Raw genomic sequence first — 17,064 nt, 5'->3', positions numbered from 1 at the left:
GCATAATTACGAATAAATTACCAGTTTATTATAGTTTGATGGTTTATTACACCTATTGTCGTCTACCCTCTAAATACCTCCTATATGCAAAAAATGAAATTACGCATCATTGGACTGTGTACACGGTGTACTATCATTTTTGTTATAAGTATGCATAATAACTACCATATTCAGTATCTATTACTATCCTAATTATTACGAAAACCTTGGAAGAATACAGAGAAAAAAAAACCTTTTACTTGCACGAAAACTTTTAATAAAAATTGAAAAATTAGCACGTATACGAGTGAGACGCGTTTCAGTCTACACAGAGACCATTATCAATCACGAATGAATGAGAGGTTACATATTACATAACACGTAGAAGATCTGTAAGAGAAATGCGTCGTAAAAATTGAGAAGAGGGGAGATAAACTAAGTATACAAACATGAGTCAAAAATTGCGTCTTAAATTATGAACCAGGTAGGGGTTAATTTAAAAGAGGTAGAAGGGAATCGATAACACTGTTACGCGAAACATCGTTGACCATATTGACCTGTGTGGAGTTTTCATGACGTTTAATTTCTATTAGTTCTAGGGTATTGAGTCGATGACCTTTTTCAGCGATGTGTAGAATCGTTATACCGGAGTCAGGTAACAAGTTGTGGCCAGAATTTACTTATAAGATGATCAGCAAAGTTACTTTTTCCCACATGACCATTTTTCCATGCTGTTATGTGCTCATTGAGCCTTATTTTGAAGCTTCTCCCAGTCTGGCCAATATATAGGTAGCAGAGCAGTTGTTGCATGAAAGTCTGTAAACACCACTCTTCTCCATCTTGGGGATTTTATCCTTACAAGGGAACCCTCCGACATGATAATCTCCGATTTGAATGAAACTTGGACTGGTGGAAAGAGGACCTCAAAAAACCCCCATCCCCCAATTTTCAGCTGCTGAAGTTGATTTTTAGATTTTTGACGAGCGTTTGATGTTTTGTGTACACAGGTAAAGTGTTCTGTAAATTAGAAAAATGGCCGTTTCTCCCCACCGCATGAACTTCAGCAGCTGAAATTTTGGTCAAAGGGTCTATGCTTGATACCTAATTCACTAATACTACCGCCGGCCGGATCTGGAATTATTATCAGAAATCGAATTTTTTGCCCAATTGCTGGTTTTTAAATGCCATTGAAAAATTTGAAAAATGATCGAGTCAATTAAGCTCTTCTAATCAACTTCAAGGGCTCAAATTTTGGTCAAACAGTCTCTGCCGAATACCAAATCGACTCATGCCATCATTGGCCGGATCCGGCCATCCGTTCAGGAAACAAGATTTTTTACTGTTTTTTCCCATGTTATGAATGAATTCAAAAAATGGCCATTTCTCTCCACCACATGAACTTCAGCAGCTGAAATTTTGGCCAAAGGGTCTCTGCTTGATACCTAATCGATACGTACTACCGTCGGTCAAATCTGGAATTATCATCAGAAATCGAATTTTTTGACACATAACATGAGAAAAAGTATAAAAAATACACAAAACTTCACACGCTCGCCAAAAATAGAAAAATCAACTTCAGCAGCTGAAAATTTAGGGATGGGGGTTTTTTGAGGTCCTCTTTCCACCTGTCCAAGTTTCATTCAAATCGGAGATTATCATGTGGGAGGGTTCCCTTGTTAGCATTACATAGTAACGACCCTAGGGAATTTGTTGATGTGTAGGAGATTTGAGACTCATTTATATCATTACTTTCGCAGACCTGAACCAACTTTGATGTCGAATTTGCGTGGAAATTAAATTTCTTGAATTTTTTCTTCCCCTTGGGTGCTGTGTTGATTAAGGTAGTATTGGTGGCGAGTAACTTTTTGAATCGTATGCGATTTAGTAATTTGAAAACTAGTTTTTTTGGGTACCTAGCCATTACTATTAGCGATCTGAACGATGGTGTTGAGTTCTTTTTTGTAGGCCTTGGATAAGTCTCAAACAAATCACAGCTCATTCTTTTTGTCTTTAGATTCATTTTTTTAAACATTGGATGCCATAATCACTTCCCTTCCTTCTGTGGAATATACATAGGTAAGGTAAGTATGTACTTAGTTACCTACTCAATTTATGCATAACTAGATAGGTACCCAAATTATGTAATTATTGTGTTCAGTCGATATCAGTTATCCACAAATCATGTAGGTATTATTCTCACGCAAAATAGTTTTATGACGCTATTATTAATTTACAAAAATTAATCGTGGGTAAAATATGCATTTTTTTGTATAGGTACTTAAAAACAACGTATAGGTAGGTACTTGAAAACAATTTTTTTCTCACCAAAATTGCCAATTATATGGTTCAATAGTCAAGTTAACTTAGGTGATTTTCTGTAGGAGCTATAAACATAATGATGGGAGGATGTTTTGCATTCAAAGCATTTTCCTCCTATTGTATCAGAGATTATTATATCTACTTACCTATGGATTTTTTGTGTGCACTTAGTTCCACGTAGTTAACAGTACAGTTCCTGCCGACACGATTTTTGTGCCATAAGTTATAAGGTGTACTTAAATGATGAATCTTCAAATAGTTTTAGTTTACTTTCTTGTAGTTGATTGGTGGTTTTGCGAAACGGCATCACTTGAAAATGGAACAAAAAACTCCACAAGTGAAAAGAGATTGTTTTGTGGAAATGATATTGGAAACGAAAGTTTTCAAACCAGTGAATTTGAATCAGCATTACCTCGAAAAAAATGGATTTCAGAGTTGTTCTACGAGGCTCAAACGGCATTTAGATTGAATCCTAATGTGAATGTCGAATGCAAGAGAGATTTCAATTTCTTCAAGTTACACATTCGTAATCAGTCAACGTGGGCTGTCAAAAGTGAGTAGATATCTACCGTAAACTGGGGTAACATTGAAGGATTTTTCAGAATTTTTCATGTTTAGAGGTATGAATGGCGGAGGTAGGGGAAATGTGTGTGGTGCTTTTGATAAAGCTATGTCAGCACTACGTTTTGGCGTTTACAGAAGTTGTCTACCTTTTTCCTGTCAGGCGCAAGAGCCAAAATAAGTGCCCTTCAAAGTTACCCAGCGTTTGGGGTAACTTTGAAGGCTCCTTGAAATGTGCTTCGCTCAATGTCAAAAATTATCAAAAACATGAATATTCACTTCCTGGTCACTTTATAAGCGTTAAGCACCTACAAAATAATCCATATTCACAATTGAATTTAAGAAAAAGTGCTCCAAAATGATAATTTGAAATTTTCCTAGTTTTCAGGCGTTTTTCGTGCATTTTGGCCAATTTGAACAAATTTCATGATTCTTCAATGATTTTAGAGCTGTTTTTCAAGTTTTCACATCATTTTCAACAAGTTTTCAGGCATTTTCATGCATTTTTGGTCAATTTTACTGAAATTTCATAATTTTTTTATTGCTTTCAAAGTTACCCCGGTTGGAGTATTATTTTTTTACTCCTCAGGGAAGAACTTTGGCACCTGAACAAATGCGTTAATTTGTAGTCGGGAGGTGTATGAACACATCTATAATGTCACTTGACTCATTATTTGAAAATTCAAAATTCCAGACACCAAGCTTTTCACATTAATTAAAATTGATTAAAACACCGATTTTTTTTACTTGCTTTTTTATTGGTGTTGGAACAACTATTTTAAAATGATAAAATAGGAAAAATAACTGCCAAAGTGTACTCTATCCATCCCCGGTGTCAGAATTGCTCCATTCTTTATAGTTCCACCGCCATGGAGCATACCTGATGAAAAACCGCACCCTTCAATGTTACCCCAGGTTACAGTACCTATATTATTCTGCTAGCATATGCAATTTCAGGTATTCGCGTTTCACGTATTGAAATAAAAAAAACGTACAAGGAACTTTTGAGGTGTTCGCCTCTGTTTGAATGAGACCGCGATTTTTAGAAAGATCATGGTCTCAAACCCCCATAACCAACATTTCAGCCAGGGCTGCAAGATTATTGGATTTTATACCTACACTCTAAAAAAAAAACTCTGCTGTGCTCCCGACGACGTTGAACCTATAGGTATTCTATGCTCAGAGCTTGGCTCTAAGTAACGATGTTCTCATTTTTAATCATCAGTGGATGTTGCTCTTATAGTCAAACGTAAACAAATACTTTATCTTGGGACTAGATAAAACTGGTTCAGATACGCAGAATGTAAAAATATCAACGAAATTCAATCACAGTTTGGCCCTTTTTTACTATTTGGAGTCAGTTTGGCCCTAAAAATCAACACTTTGGCCCTTTTATAATTTTCGCATTTTTCACTAAAACAGATTGGCCCTACACCTTGAGAAAAAAACAGTTTGGCCCTTTTTTCAAAACACCATCGATATTACCTATGTTTTATTAGCATTATCAAAATTGCAAGGGCCGTTTCAGTACAACATACCATCATCAGACAAGAGAGACAAGGTCATAAATTTTACAGTATGATTAGAATTATTACAGTACAAGCTTGTTATAACGCTTTCGGTAATAATGCTGATTTCCTCTGGTCCCTAGACAATCCCATTTAAACCAATGTAAAATTAATCGCGATATAACGCTCATGAGCAATTATAAATCGCGTTATAACGCTCTAGAATTGAGAAAAATCACATTTTTTTTAGTTATTTCGACAACAAAAACCCACTTTTTTGCGACAAAAAAGCAAAATCTGAAAGTTTTGGGACTTGGGTGCAACAACAGTTTCTTTGCAGTTTTAATTTTTAAAAAAAATTCAAAATTTTTTGGCAAAATTTTGCAAAAAAAATCTGTTATTCAACTTTCAACAGTTTCAGTTCATACAAACTAGTAAAATTATTTTCGATTTTGGCCAAAAAAAAGTAAGATTTTTTGACATCAAACTTTAATAGTTCCCTTTCATATTTTTTTACTTCTAAATAAGTACAAGTGAGGAGTATAGGTACAGGGAAAGAACAGGTGCATTTCCCCGGCCCCCCACCACCGACAATAAGGGTCCAAGTAAGGTCGTTCGTTTGTGCTTCGTTTGTATGTATTCAAGTTTGATCTTATTAGTGTGCGTAGCACACTATTGGTTTCGCTTTGAGAAATGAAATTTTATTGGAACTGAATGTTCTCTTAAGCTATCCAACCGTTTTTTGTACCTATTGGACACCATTTGAGAATCATTAAGGCGGAGGGAATAGATTAATTTTCATTCAATTCGGATGGGTAATTGCTGAGTAATTGCAATTTTAGTTCATTATTTTAATGCATTAAATCCTAAAAAAGGGAAAAGGGGACTTGTAGAACACCTGCCGCTCATTGTACCCTGCTATACCCCCAGTCTATTCCATCACCAGCTGTGTTTCATTGTACCCTGTTACACCCCCAGTCCGTTAGCTGTAAATTCCAAGTGGGCGTGAGTAGGGTTAAAACGGGCAACCTGGCCACCTTCACGTATCGTCCGCTAGGAGCGGTAGTTTCGTTTGTTGGTTTTACGATCACGATCGTGATCGATGGAGGTTTGCGGGTTGGAAGTGTTGGTTGTTCAGAGGGGGGTATACTCCACGCGGTGTACATCGAGTACGTCAATTAAATGGTACGATTTTTTTTTTCTTTAGATGGGGGATTAATAAAATTATCAATTTTGAATTTTTTAAAACCATAAAAAAATCGCAAGTGCAACATATCGATTGTTATGTTTTCATGTATGACAATTCGGAAAATGAGTTTATTTTTCACGTACGAGTTCGTTAAACCCTTGAAATTTGATTTTTTTTTTTACTTAGAATCGTGAGAAATAAATGAAGTGAAGGATGGAGGAATTTCTTATGATTTATTTTTTTTCTTACGAATTCATCTTCTTACTATTTTTTCTTTCTTATGAATTCATCTTCATACTCGAATACATGATCGATCCTATATGAAGATGAATTCAGACGATTCAGAAAATGTGTTTATTTTTTTTTGATAGGAGCTGTACTTCATCCTGATGCAAACAGCAGGTATTGAACTTTGAACTAAAAATAATTGAAATTTTGATCGAACACATAGGTATTTTATTCTCTTCAAATGGTTATTCACCTCATAGGTACCTATTTTATTATTACAAAATGAACGTAATTTTATTCTCTTTAAAATGGATGCTTAGGTAGGTACGATATTATTGTAAAATGATCGTAATTTTATTCTCTTCAAAATGGTTCTTCATCCAGATACAAGCGGTGTGTATTGAACTTCGAACTCTGAAATTTTGATCGAACACATAGGTAGGTATTTTATTTTTAAGTGGGTGCTTAGGTAGGTACAATAGAAGTGATTGGAAAAATAACGGTACTCAAATTAATTTTTTTTTGTCTAATCGTCAATTCATTCATGTAAAATGAGTGTTTTGCTTCATCATTCGATTTTAAAATGCTGAATTGACGATTCAGCAAATTAAATTTTGCATGTATATTTACCGTTTTTTTTTTCTATAACCGTTACTTTGACCATTATAAAACAGATATTTGCCCGGAAATTCATATCAGTTGTTCTGTTCTGTTTTCATCAATAATTTCGACTTTCGCTTGTGAACTGTGATCGTATTTTTTTTGTCCAAATAACAACTATAATATTTTCATTTTTCATCTCGCTCCGTATTCGTTTCGTTATTGTAACTGATTAGAATAATTTTTGTCCTTAGCTTGCAAACCAAAGCTTTGATCGATTCCGTTTTTATTGATAATTTTATTTAAAATTTTCATCTCGATACGTTTTCGTTTGTTACAAGATTTTCAAATTTTGCGAATTATTCATTTTTGAAAATTTGCTACTGTTTTACCTGTTCCCCAAGGGTTCATCTCGTGTTGTTTTCATCGAAGGTGTTTGTTTCTTCTCGACTTTTTTTTGATTTTGATTTCCTGTGTTCTAAAGAAGAAGAAAAAATGGCTTCAAATAATTCCTCTACGTCTACGTCTACATCATCATCGTCATCTTCAAGCTTAACCATGGTAAGTAGATACCTATATTTTTTTATCTTATACTTTGAAAATTGTGTCGTATGGTTTTTTACATCTTTTTTGATTGTTTGCGGATGATGGTGAACTTGAATGTGGTCTCAAATTAAAGACAGTGAAATTCCCTATCGATTGATGTATAATTTCTATCATTTCTCATATTGCAAAAAAACTTAAAACGAACACATAGGTATATTATTATTATTGCAAAATGTTCGGGTGTTCGTAATTTTATTCTCTTTAAAATGGGTGCTTACCCAAAGCTCTACCTTTTACCGTTCGAAATTTTTCGAAGTTCAAAGTTGAGGAAACAAGAAGTAAGCGTCAAGTATTGAATTTTGAACTAAAAAATACTCAAAATTTTGATCGCATCAGTTTTAGGACTTATTTTGAACATTTTTTTTATTGATCAAGTACGTACTTTTTTTTTTAAAAAAAAAAAAGCATACATCACTGTGCTATTGAAAATACATGGATTTCCAATTTTTTGCGTAAAAAAATACAATTTTTTTTGATTGTTTGCGAATGCTGATGAACTTGAATATGTTCTCAAATTAAAGACAATGAAATTCCCTTTCGATTTAGGTATTTTATTATTGCAAAAATGATCGGTTCGTAATTTTATTCTCTTTAGAATGGATGCTTACCTGATGAACTTGAATATGGTCTCAAATTAAAGACAGTGAAATTTCCCTATTGATTTAGGTATTTTATTATTGCAAAATGATCGTGTTCGTAATTTTATTCTCTTTAAAATGAATGCTTACCAGTGAAAGATGTTTTTCAAATTTTTTAATTTTCAAATTTTGTTATTTTTTTTGCAGACAAACAATCCAGTTGAATATCGTTTTACTGCTAGCTGCCCCGATTTCGTTGCGCAGGATATAATTTACATACTGGAAAATATATTTGACGAATCGTCATGGATGAATGTCAAGATAGAGGAAGTAAGTTTTTTTTTTTAATTGTCTTGCTTTTGATTTTTTTTATTTATATGTATTTTCAAAAATTGATGTTCGTTTTTTTTGTTTTTTTTTTTATCAGTCATAATTTTTTTTCATTTATACTTAGTTTCAAAAATTAATGTTCATTTTTTTTTTTTTTGATTTTTTAGAAAGGAGAACATACAGTAGAATTTACAATTCCTTTTCCGGTTAAATTGCAGACCGTCATAAAAAAAGTAACAGAGGCAGGTTTTGAAAACCTATCAATTAATACCATAAATGTATCGGAAGTGTCCAGGAAACGATTTTTAGAGTTAAAAACTCTGCAACAAAAAAAACGCAAGGTATTGTAATGTGTATTAGCCTACATGTGTAAATAAAAGATATTGATTTCTTATCATGTTTAAATGTTTCAAAGTTTTGTATGATTTTTTTTATAAAAATGTCCATAATTTTATTCTCTTGAAAATGAGTGCAAATTTTTCGAAGTTTAAAGTTGAGAAAACAAGATACAAGCAGTAAGTATTCAACTTTGAACTAAAAAAACTCAAAATTTTGATCGAAGACATAGGTATTTTATTATTGCAAAATTTTCATAATTTTATTCTCTTTAAAATGGTTCATGATACAAACAAAAAATCTTCCGTATGCGATTGAAAAATCTGGTTAGAGATGGAAGTATTGAGATCAGTAGGAAAAATGATTGAATTTGATCTTGGAAGGTTAGTTGTGGTCGAAATACAGTGATTTGTGCAAATTACAAAACTTTCCTCGAAAAGGGAAGCTTCTCATATGTTGAAAAAAATGATTTTATGATCAAGTTGAAAAAATGATTTTATGATTACTTTTATCCACCATTTCTTCGTAATGTCAACTTTGATCTAAAAATACTCAAAACTTAGATCGAACAGCATAAGTTGAAAAAATGATTATAAATTATGATTACTTTTATCCACCGTTTCTTCGTAATGTCAACTTTGAATACTTGAAACTTAGATTGAACACATATCTAAGTATTTTTTTATTCTCTTTAAAATGAGTGCAAAGTTTTCGAAGTTTAAAGTTGTGAAAACAAGATACAAGCGGTAAGTATTGAACTTTGAACTAAAAATACTTTCTGAAGCAAATTCAAAATTCTGGAGAAATTTTAAAATCACGCTGGAGACAACAGATCAGTGGGAAATGTTAGAATTCGATCTCAGGAGGTTGATCGAGTATAATATCCATGTAAATAACTATCAAATTATAAGGGAATTCATACATGTAGCGCTATCTCTCTAAATATCCAGGAACCAAGTCTAAACTAATAATAAAACAGTGCTCGCAAATCAACACGTAACACTCAAGACATAAAAGAAAAAAACATGTCCTCTAGATTCAAACCAACTGTCTTCTTGTTCATTTTTTTTTTTTCCATGGTGATTGTAAATTTTTTCTGGTGGCGGTTTTACCCAATAAAATAAGAATTCTAGTTTCAATTTTCATTTTTTTTTTAAATTTTTTTTGTTCTTAAAGCTAGAAAATGTATCAACAGAAGAGTTTGATGTTGTCGAATGCAAATCAGCATTCAGAAAAAGGATTTGCGTCATCAAAATTATAAATAAGATAATATTCGATATTACAAGTTTTTTATTTAAAATAGAACCTATTATATATAGTATACTGTCTGATAGATTATCTATAATCAAAGCATTAAAAATGCATTCGAAAATGAAAATTATTTGCAAGAAAGGTATTGTAGAAGAAGAGATGTGTTTCTTCTTAAGCACCTCTACATTACCTTTCTTCATTAATGATGATATTCATAAAATTTTGAAAGATAAATTTTTTCCTCAATTTTTACCTCAATTTGAAAAATTGAATAAGCAGGGCAGTGGTTGGGTGTTGAAAAATGTCGAATTTCTTGAATTTACAATAAACAAAAATAATCCATTAAGATTATCATGTGGTACCTACATTCCTATCCCTAAAAAATTGCAAAATAAAAAATGTATCATAAACATTCAATCATATGATAACTTTTGTTTCAAGTACTGTATTTTAGCAAAATTTCTAATTCCCAATGAAAAGGGATATAAGGCATATATTTTTCCTGTCATTGAGAATAGAATTTTGAAGGAATACAACTTGAAATTTGATTTCCAAAACATATCTTTTCCCACTACCCTTCGTGATGTTTCCAAATTTGAAAAACAGAACAATGAAGTATCTGTTAATGTTTATGGCATTGAAAATAACAACGAAATATTTCCAATCAAGGTGTGCGAACTTGAAAAAAGATTTCATTATGATCTACTTTTTTTAAGTTCAGGTGAAAAAAATCATTTTGCTTACATTAAAAATTTTAATAGTTTAGTAAGGGAACAAATTACGAAACACCATGGTTCAATTGAAGTGTGTAAACGATGTTTTATACATTATTCTGGTCCAAACAAGGAATTTAAGTTAGAAGATCATAAACGTTGGTGTACTGAAATGATAAGTGAACCAGCTAAATATGTTCTTCCAACTGCGGGGGGAAACATTTTGGAATTTGATCAATTTAAGTTCATGGATCCAATTCAGTACATAGGATTCGCAGATTTTGAGACTATGTTAGTGTCCAAAAATGATTATGATTGGGTATCTAAAAATAGGGTTTTAAACCAACACATTCCTATTTCATTTTGTTTTTACCTTGTTGGTAAAAATCATTCAAAAATTATGGAACCTGTTTCCTACACTGGAATTAATGCGGTGGAAATTTTTTTCAAAAAATTAACAAAATTTGGTAAAATAATTGCCAAAAGATATCAAAAGTATAAAAATCAAATTATTATGACACCTTCTGATATACAAAATTTTAAAAATGCGACAGAATGTTGCATTTGTGGAAATGGTTTTTTTTTTGGAGACAAAAAAGTTAGACACCATGACCATATAACAGGTATGTTCATAGGTGCAGCTTGTGATTCATGTAACTTGAAACTACGTACCCCAAATTTTCTCCCCATTTTTTTCCATAATTTATCACATTACGATAGCCACCTTCTTTTCCAATGTTTTCTGCCAACAGAAAATATAACGGTCATTCCTCACTCTGAGGAAGACTATATTAGCTTCTCCATAAAAATCACTGACAATTTTTGGATTCGATTCGTAGACTCTTTCAGATTTCTCTCAGCAGGTCTTAGAACACTGTCAGAAAATTTACCTTCAACACAGTTGAAACATACAAATAAATATTTTCAGAATTCAGAATTAACAAACCTAATCACCCAAAAAGGATATTTTTGTTATAATTTTTTGGACAATCTTGAAAAACTTAAATTGAGAGAACTTCCTGAAAAAATTTATTTTAGAAATGATTTAGATGATTCAGACTTGACTGACGAAGAATATCAATTTGCGAAAAATTGTTGGGAGAAATTTAACTGCAGAACTTTGGAAGATTATTTGGTAGTTTATTGCATTTCCGATGTGCTTCTTTTATGTGATTGCTTCGTCAGTTTTCGAAATCTTTGTTTGAAAAATTATGGTCTGGACCCCTGTCACTTTTATTCATTGCCAGGATTTTCTTTCCAAGCAATGCTAAAAATGACAGGAGTAAAATTAGAACTTCTTACTGATATGGATCAGTATTTGTTTTTTGAAAGAGGTCTCAGAGGTGGTATAGTCAATACAGTAAGAAAATTTTCAGAAGGAAACAACATTCACTTGCCTAATTATGATATAAATAAACCTCCAAATTCCATCCTATACATCGATGTAAATAACTTATATGGGTTTGCCATGAAGCAAAAATTACCAACTTCAAAATTTCGATGGGTTTCTCAAAATGATTTAGACTATTTTACTTCTGATTACATCATTCATTTAAACAATGATGGTGATTTGTCATATTACTTTGAGGTTGATCTGGAATATCCTAAACAAATTCATGATTTACACAATGATTTTCCTATGTGTGTGGAAAAGAAATGTCCTCCAAATTCAAAAACTGAAAAATTATTATGTACGTTGGAAGATAAAAAAAATTATGTTATTCATTTAAAAAATCTTCAATTATGTCTCAATCATGGTCTAATTTTGAAAAAAATACACAGGGCTATACAATTTCATCAATCTGATTTCTTGAAAATTTATATTGAAAAAAATACTGTTCTGAGGCAGAATGCTACTAACGAGTTTGATAAATCTTTTTTTAAATTAATGATCAATTCTTGCTTCGGAAAATTTATTGAAAATCAAAGAGAGAGATTAAATTTCAAGTTAGTAAATGATGTTCGAAAATATTACACCAGTGTGTCTAAATCTTCTTTCAAAAAATCAGTTGTTTTTAGCGAAAATTTAGTAGGAATACATTTCTTAAGAAGTATTGTTAAATTGAATAAACCAATTTTTGTAGGCATTAGTATTTTGGAAATTTCGCGTCATTTTATGTATGAAGTGTATTATGAGAAATTAAGTCACATTTTTTCGGATTGTTCATTTCCAAAATTACTGTACATGGATACAGATTCTTTCATTTTTTCTGTTGCAACTAATGATATTGAACAATATTTAAAAAATCAAATTTTTGATTGTAGCAACTATCCTATAGATCACGCATGTTATAATAATACAGTGAAACAGGTTCCAGGTTATTTCAAAAATGAATTGTCATCTCATCATTGTTCAAAATTTATTTCTTTAAGACCAAAAGTTTATGCTCTTGAAATCTACAACAATTCCACATCAGAAACAGAAGTAAAAAAAAAAGCTAAAGGAGTGAAAAAAAGTGTATTGAAAAATGAAATTACATTTTCAGACTACGAACTTTCTCTTTTTAAGGATGTTGATATTAGAAAATATCAAATGTCTTTTAGATCTCATAATCACGAGATTTTTACAGTACTACAGAGGAAGCTATGTTTAAATTCACACTGTGATAAGCGATTTTTTCATTCCAAAATTGATAGTTTTGCATGGGGTCACTATAAGATTGATAGTCTTTCTTCTGATGACCAAATAGATAGTGACTGTGATGATGATGATTATGAAAATAACATTTGAATTTTTAGATCACTTTCTCCATGATTTATGTACTTTTCATTTCCACTTGATTCATGCATAATTGTTAGCAACCCAATTTTTTTTTATTTTGCAGGAGATTCCAGAAAATGAATCCTTAATTATCTTAAATGAGTTTATTTTATCATATAAAGATATCTCGATCAACCTTGAAAAATGTTTTAAAACAATTTTTGAATACATTGAATATGGTGACACATCATTTCGGAAAATAAAATGTAGATTAAATAGAATTCTATCACCCTTACAAAATCATAATTTTAACTCTATGGTGGTAGATAACTCCATAACCAAAGGAATAAATTTAGAAATAATTGATTTTTTAATTTTGCACACATTTCTGTTCCAAAAATTAGAATTTCTGACATTTGAAAATTGTAAATTAAAATCAACTGAGGAAATAGATGGCTATGAGAGGGAAGTAGTTCGTTATTTCAAAAATTATGATCTGTTGAAAATGATTAACATACAAAACTGTGTTTATAAACAAAAATGCTTTGAAGATTTTGTATACTATAAAATAACAATGATGACTGCAATGAATACTCCTTCAAAGCAGTTCCGAGTAGTACATTGTGATGTAAAACTTGTTGTATAATTTTTTTTTTTTTTTTCAGATTGTAATACCTGTATTACCTGATGAAATTTATGATCATATATTAAGAATATTAAGATCTAAAATAGATATTGTAAATTTTCTTTGTAGTTCAAGGCTCTTTTATTCTATTGGAATTCGTCTTTTTGGTCAATACCCGCTCAATCATTTATACCTAGATACCCGGGTTCTATTTCATGGTCAATGTGGATCACTTGAAATAGAGCACCTGGGATTCTCTATTGATAAGATGTTAAAGGGCGAGGGAGTTGATTTTTCTAGCGGAATAGATTCCATTAGAAAAGTGGTGAAAAAATTTCTAAGAGGATACGAAATCATTTGTTTTAACATTTCATATCGTCATGTTTCGTTTCAAGGTTTGAATTTATTATTATCAATTCTTGGTTTGTATAAAAATGTTGAATATATTTGTTTGAGAAATTGCACTTTCGACAACGTTAACGAACCTTCTAGACTTTTCCACCACTTTTCTAATGAAATTAGAATTAATCTTCATGGGCTGGAAGGAGTTTTAATCGAAGAATGTAATTTTAAGTATACAAATGTTACTCCGCCTCGTCAAATAAACATAAATTATGCTACTTACCAAAAATTAATTCCAAATACTTTGATCCCTGTTGATATTAGTTTATCAATATCATAACCTAGAATACCTAAAATACCTAGAAAATAAGTTTATTTATGTCAAGTTCATTATGATATTGTTTCTATTACAGTTGATGAACAGAATGCTTATACGTGAAGGAGGTGAAGAAGAAGTCAATGATGGAAACTGAAAAAAAATTTGTTGATCTACTTACTGATTTTATTCAACTTGTAATTCCATGTTTTCTTTAAATTATTATTTTTTTTTTTTCATTGAAAATACATAATGAATACTTCTGAGAAGTGTGATTTCTTTATTCCAACATGAGAAATGGGAAAGAATAAATAAAAAAAAACAATTTATATTTATTCAATTGAAAGGGTGTCTTACAATCTTAAGCTATAATGAAGAATAATTTTTCCACTTATAAAAAAAAATATGTACATATGTTCTACACATATTTCAACTCATAGAAGTAAGTAATTACTATTAGACCAAGATGACTCTGAGTGAAATTTCCTTATAAACTCTACTTTATCAAATATTTTTTCTTTTGAAAGAATTCGAATTTCAGAATGGATAATCATACAGAGTAGTGTATCCAAATGTTTATAATTAACAGAAAAATTATCAATATCTGGTAATTCATGGGAGGATATATAATCAATATGATCTAAATCTGTCATTGCACCATCTACCTCATCTATATCAACTTTTTTTACAAAATGATTAACATATTTTGAAAAAACATAAACAGCGTAGATTTGATATTTTCCAAGAATTTCAAGTTTCAATGAGATAGTATCATACCATCGAACCAAATCATGAAATAATTCTTCTGTCATCATCATTAATTTAACATTATCTTCCATAAGAACTACATTGTTACCTTCAAAGTTGAAATGAATGGAAAGATTTTTATCAATGGAAACAGTTTTTTCTTTTTCATCACATAATTCTTTTAGTTTGAAAAACTTGAAAATTGATCCAAACTCACGTTTCATTAGTAGAAGCCATTGATCTGTTGATAACGATATCTGGTCCAGATGATTTCCATAAGAAGAGGTTATCCGAATAATAGGTTTAAAGCTGGAGTTGACACACATCCCAGTTTCAATGTAATAATTCATACACGCAACATTGATACGACTTTCACATATTAGATCGTTAAAATTCATTTTTTACTACTTCGGAAAATTGATTTCAATAATGATAAAAAAAAAATTGAAAAATAGAAAGTAAGTACTGATTATAAATCACTTTCTCAATGTAATGCTTAGTTGAGATTGACAGTTACTGATTGAAGAAGAAATATTTTTCATGCTATCCCCACTTACAATTTAAAAATGATTATTGGAGTGAGAGGAGTCAACAGATATGGATGGTTATTACAAATAATTGATGATGAAGGAGTTTTCTTTTTAGGTCATTTCATCACAACTTTGAAAAATGATTATTCATTCAAATTATCTCTCAGAAACATACTTTTTTAAAAAAAAATGATTACCTAAGGAGTATTTCTAGGACATTTCCATAATATCTTTGACCGTCATCAAATATGTTTTAAAGATGATTACCTAAGTGAAATCTGATTTTTTAATCCATGAATTATGATTTTCAGATAACCCTAACCATTTCACATAATATTCATCTCTTCTCTTTCTAATAATTTTTTCTACCAAATAAACATTAGGATAAGAAACTTTTTTCAATTCTTGTTCATAGAAACATCCTAAAATTGGTTCTCCAAGCTCATCTTCTAGCAAATAGGTCACAGGAATACTTTTTCTGATATGAGCAATGCGAAATATTTCATTTGACCAATTTTGATGATAAGATTTATCAAAAATTGTTTTATATTTGCTTACACGAACAAAATCACTAATTTTAAATTTTTCTTTCATCAACTTTTCTAATGGATGATGAGAACCAGTATTTTTAATAATTTTAGAAAGGACTTCTCTCTCATTTTGTTTATTTACTTCAATAGGTTTACATTCGATTGTGCGATGATAAGAATTATTATACTTATTGACAATATCTTGAAGAGTATCAAGGTACTTAAAATCTCCTCTTAAACTACACTCTTTGAATATCATATTCTTCAATGTTCGATTGACTCGTTCTACTATCCCACATTTTATGGGTGAAAATGTGCTATAGTGGTTAATTCCATACTTTGAGTAAATTTGATTACAGTCCTTATTCCAAAATTCTTTACCATCATCTGTTTGAAAATTTTTTGGTGGATGAGGACTTTTTTTGAAAATGTTTTCCAAAGCCAACGAAACAATTTTACCTTGTTTTTTTTTTAAAGGTTCAACAAATACCATTTTTGAGAAACAATTGATAACTACTAGTATATAGTTATAATTTTTGTTTATTTTGGCATATTCTCTCATTTCAATAAGATCTGCAGCAAATAGATCGTATAATGATCTAATTTCAACTCTACGACGAGGAAAATGTCTACGAATTGGACCGTGTAACTCATGTACAACTACCTTTTTGAAAGATGGTTCCATGATACTCTCCAACAGACTGAAAATATTAGTAATAAAACAGATGTATTTATAGTTATTTTAAATTATTTTACGTTCTTCTAGCTCCTCAATAATAGATTGTATTTCATTAAAAATTTGAGGAGAGTCATTGCCAGCCATTTGTTCACCCTTTAATAATTTCAATCTTTCAATTAATTCATTGACATCATCATAGTACACTATTTGATATTTGCTATTACATGGTTTCATTAATTGTTTGTTCTGGATTGAAGCATTTCTTCGAGGAGTACACTTTTTTTTCTGTTTCTTTCTTAATTGGTTTTTTGTTTTAATTTTATTATTTTTTTGATTTTCCATTTTCTTTTTAATACCTCCACCTTTTTTGTGTTTCACATTTATTTCACTAGTTTT

General features: G+C 30.8%; 1 protein-coding gene across 1 annotated transcript; it reads left to right on the top strand.

Moving 5' to 3' along the window:
* Positions 1-58: 58 nt before the first annotated feature.
* On the top strand, positions 59-14,451 carry LOC135846084 (uncharacterized). Its single transcript, XM_065365083.1, has 5 exons — positions 59-2,851; positions 6,789-6,945; positions 7,776-7,898; positions 8,066-8,239; positions 14,280-14,451. Exons 2-5 carry the CDS (start codon positions 6,880-6,882, stop codon positions 14,337-14,339), a joined length of 423 nt encoding a protein of 140 aa, XP_065221155.1. The 5' UTR covers positions 59-2,851; positions 6,789-6,879; the 3' UTR covers positions 14,340-14,451.
* The last annotated feature ends 2,613 nt before the right edge of the window (positions 14,452-17,064 follow it).

The sequence above is a fragment of the Planococcus citri genome, chromosome 4, assembly GCF_950023065.1.
Source record: "Planococcus citri chromosome 4, ihPlaCitr1.1, whole genome shotgun sequence".
Classification (NCBI taxonomy): Eukaryota; Metazoa; Arthropoda; class Insecta; order Hemiptera; family Pseudococcidae; genus Planococcus; species Planococcus citri.
The sequence above is the reverse complement of the archived record's forward strand: the minus strand, read 5'-3'. Positions and strand labels throughout refer to the sequence as shown.

What these genes read in the sequence shown, in the direction of transcription:
- LOC135846084 (XM_065365083.1), top strand. Translation starts at nt 6,880, where the DNA reads ATGGCTTCAAATAATTCCTCTACGTCTACGTCTACATCATCATCGTCA. An exon ending in CATCTTCAAGCTTAACCATG is followed by an intron (nt 6,946 to 7,775) that starts GTAAGTAGATAC and finishes TTTTTTTTGCAG; the next exon opens with ACAAACAATCCAGTTGAATA. An exon ending in TGAATGTCAAGATAGAGGAA is followed by an intron (nt 7,899 to 8,065) that starts GTAAGTTTTTTT and finishes TTGATTTTTTAG; the next exon opens with AAAGGAGAACATACAGTAGA.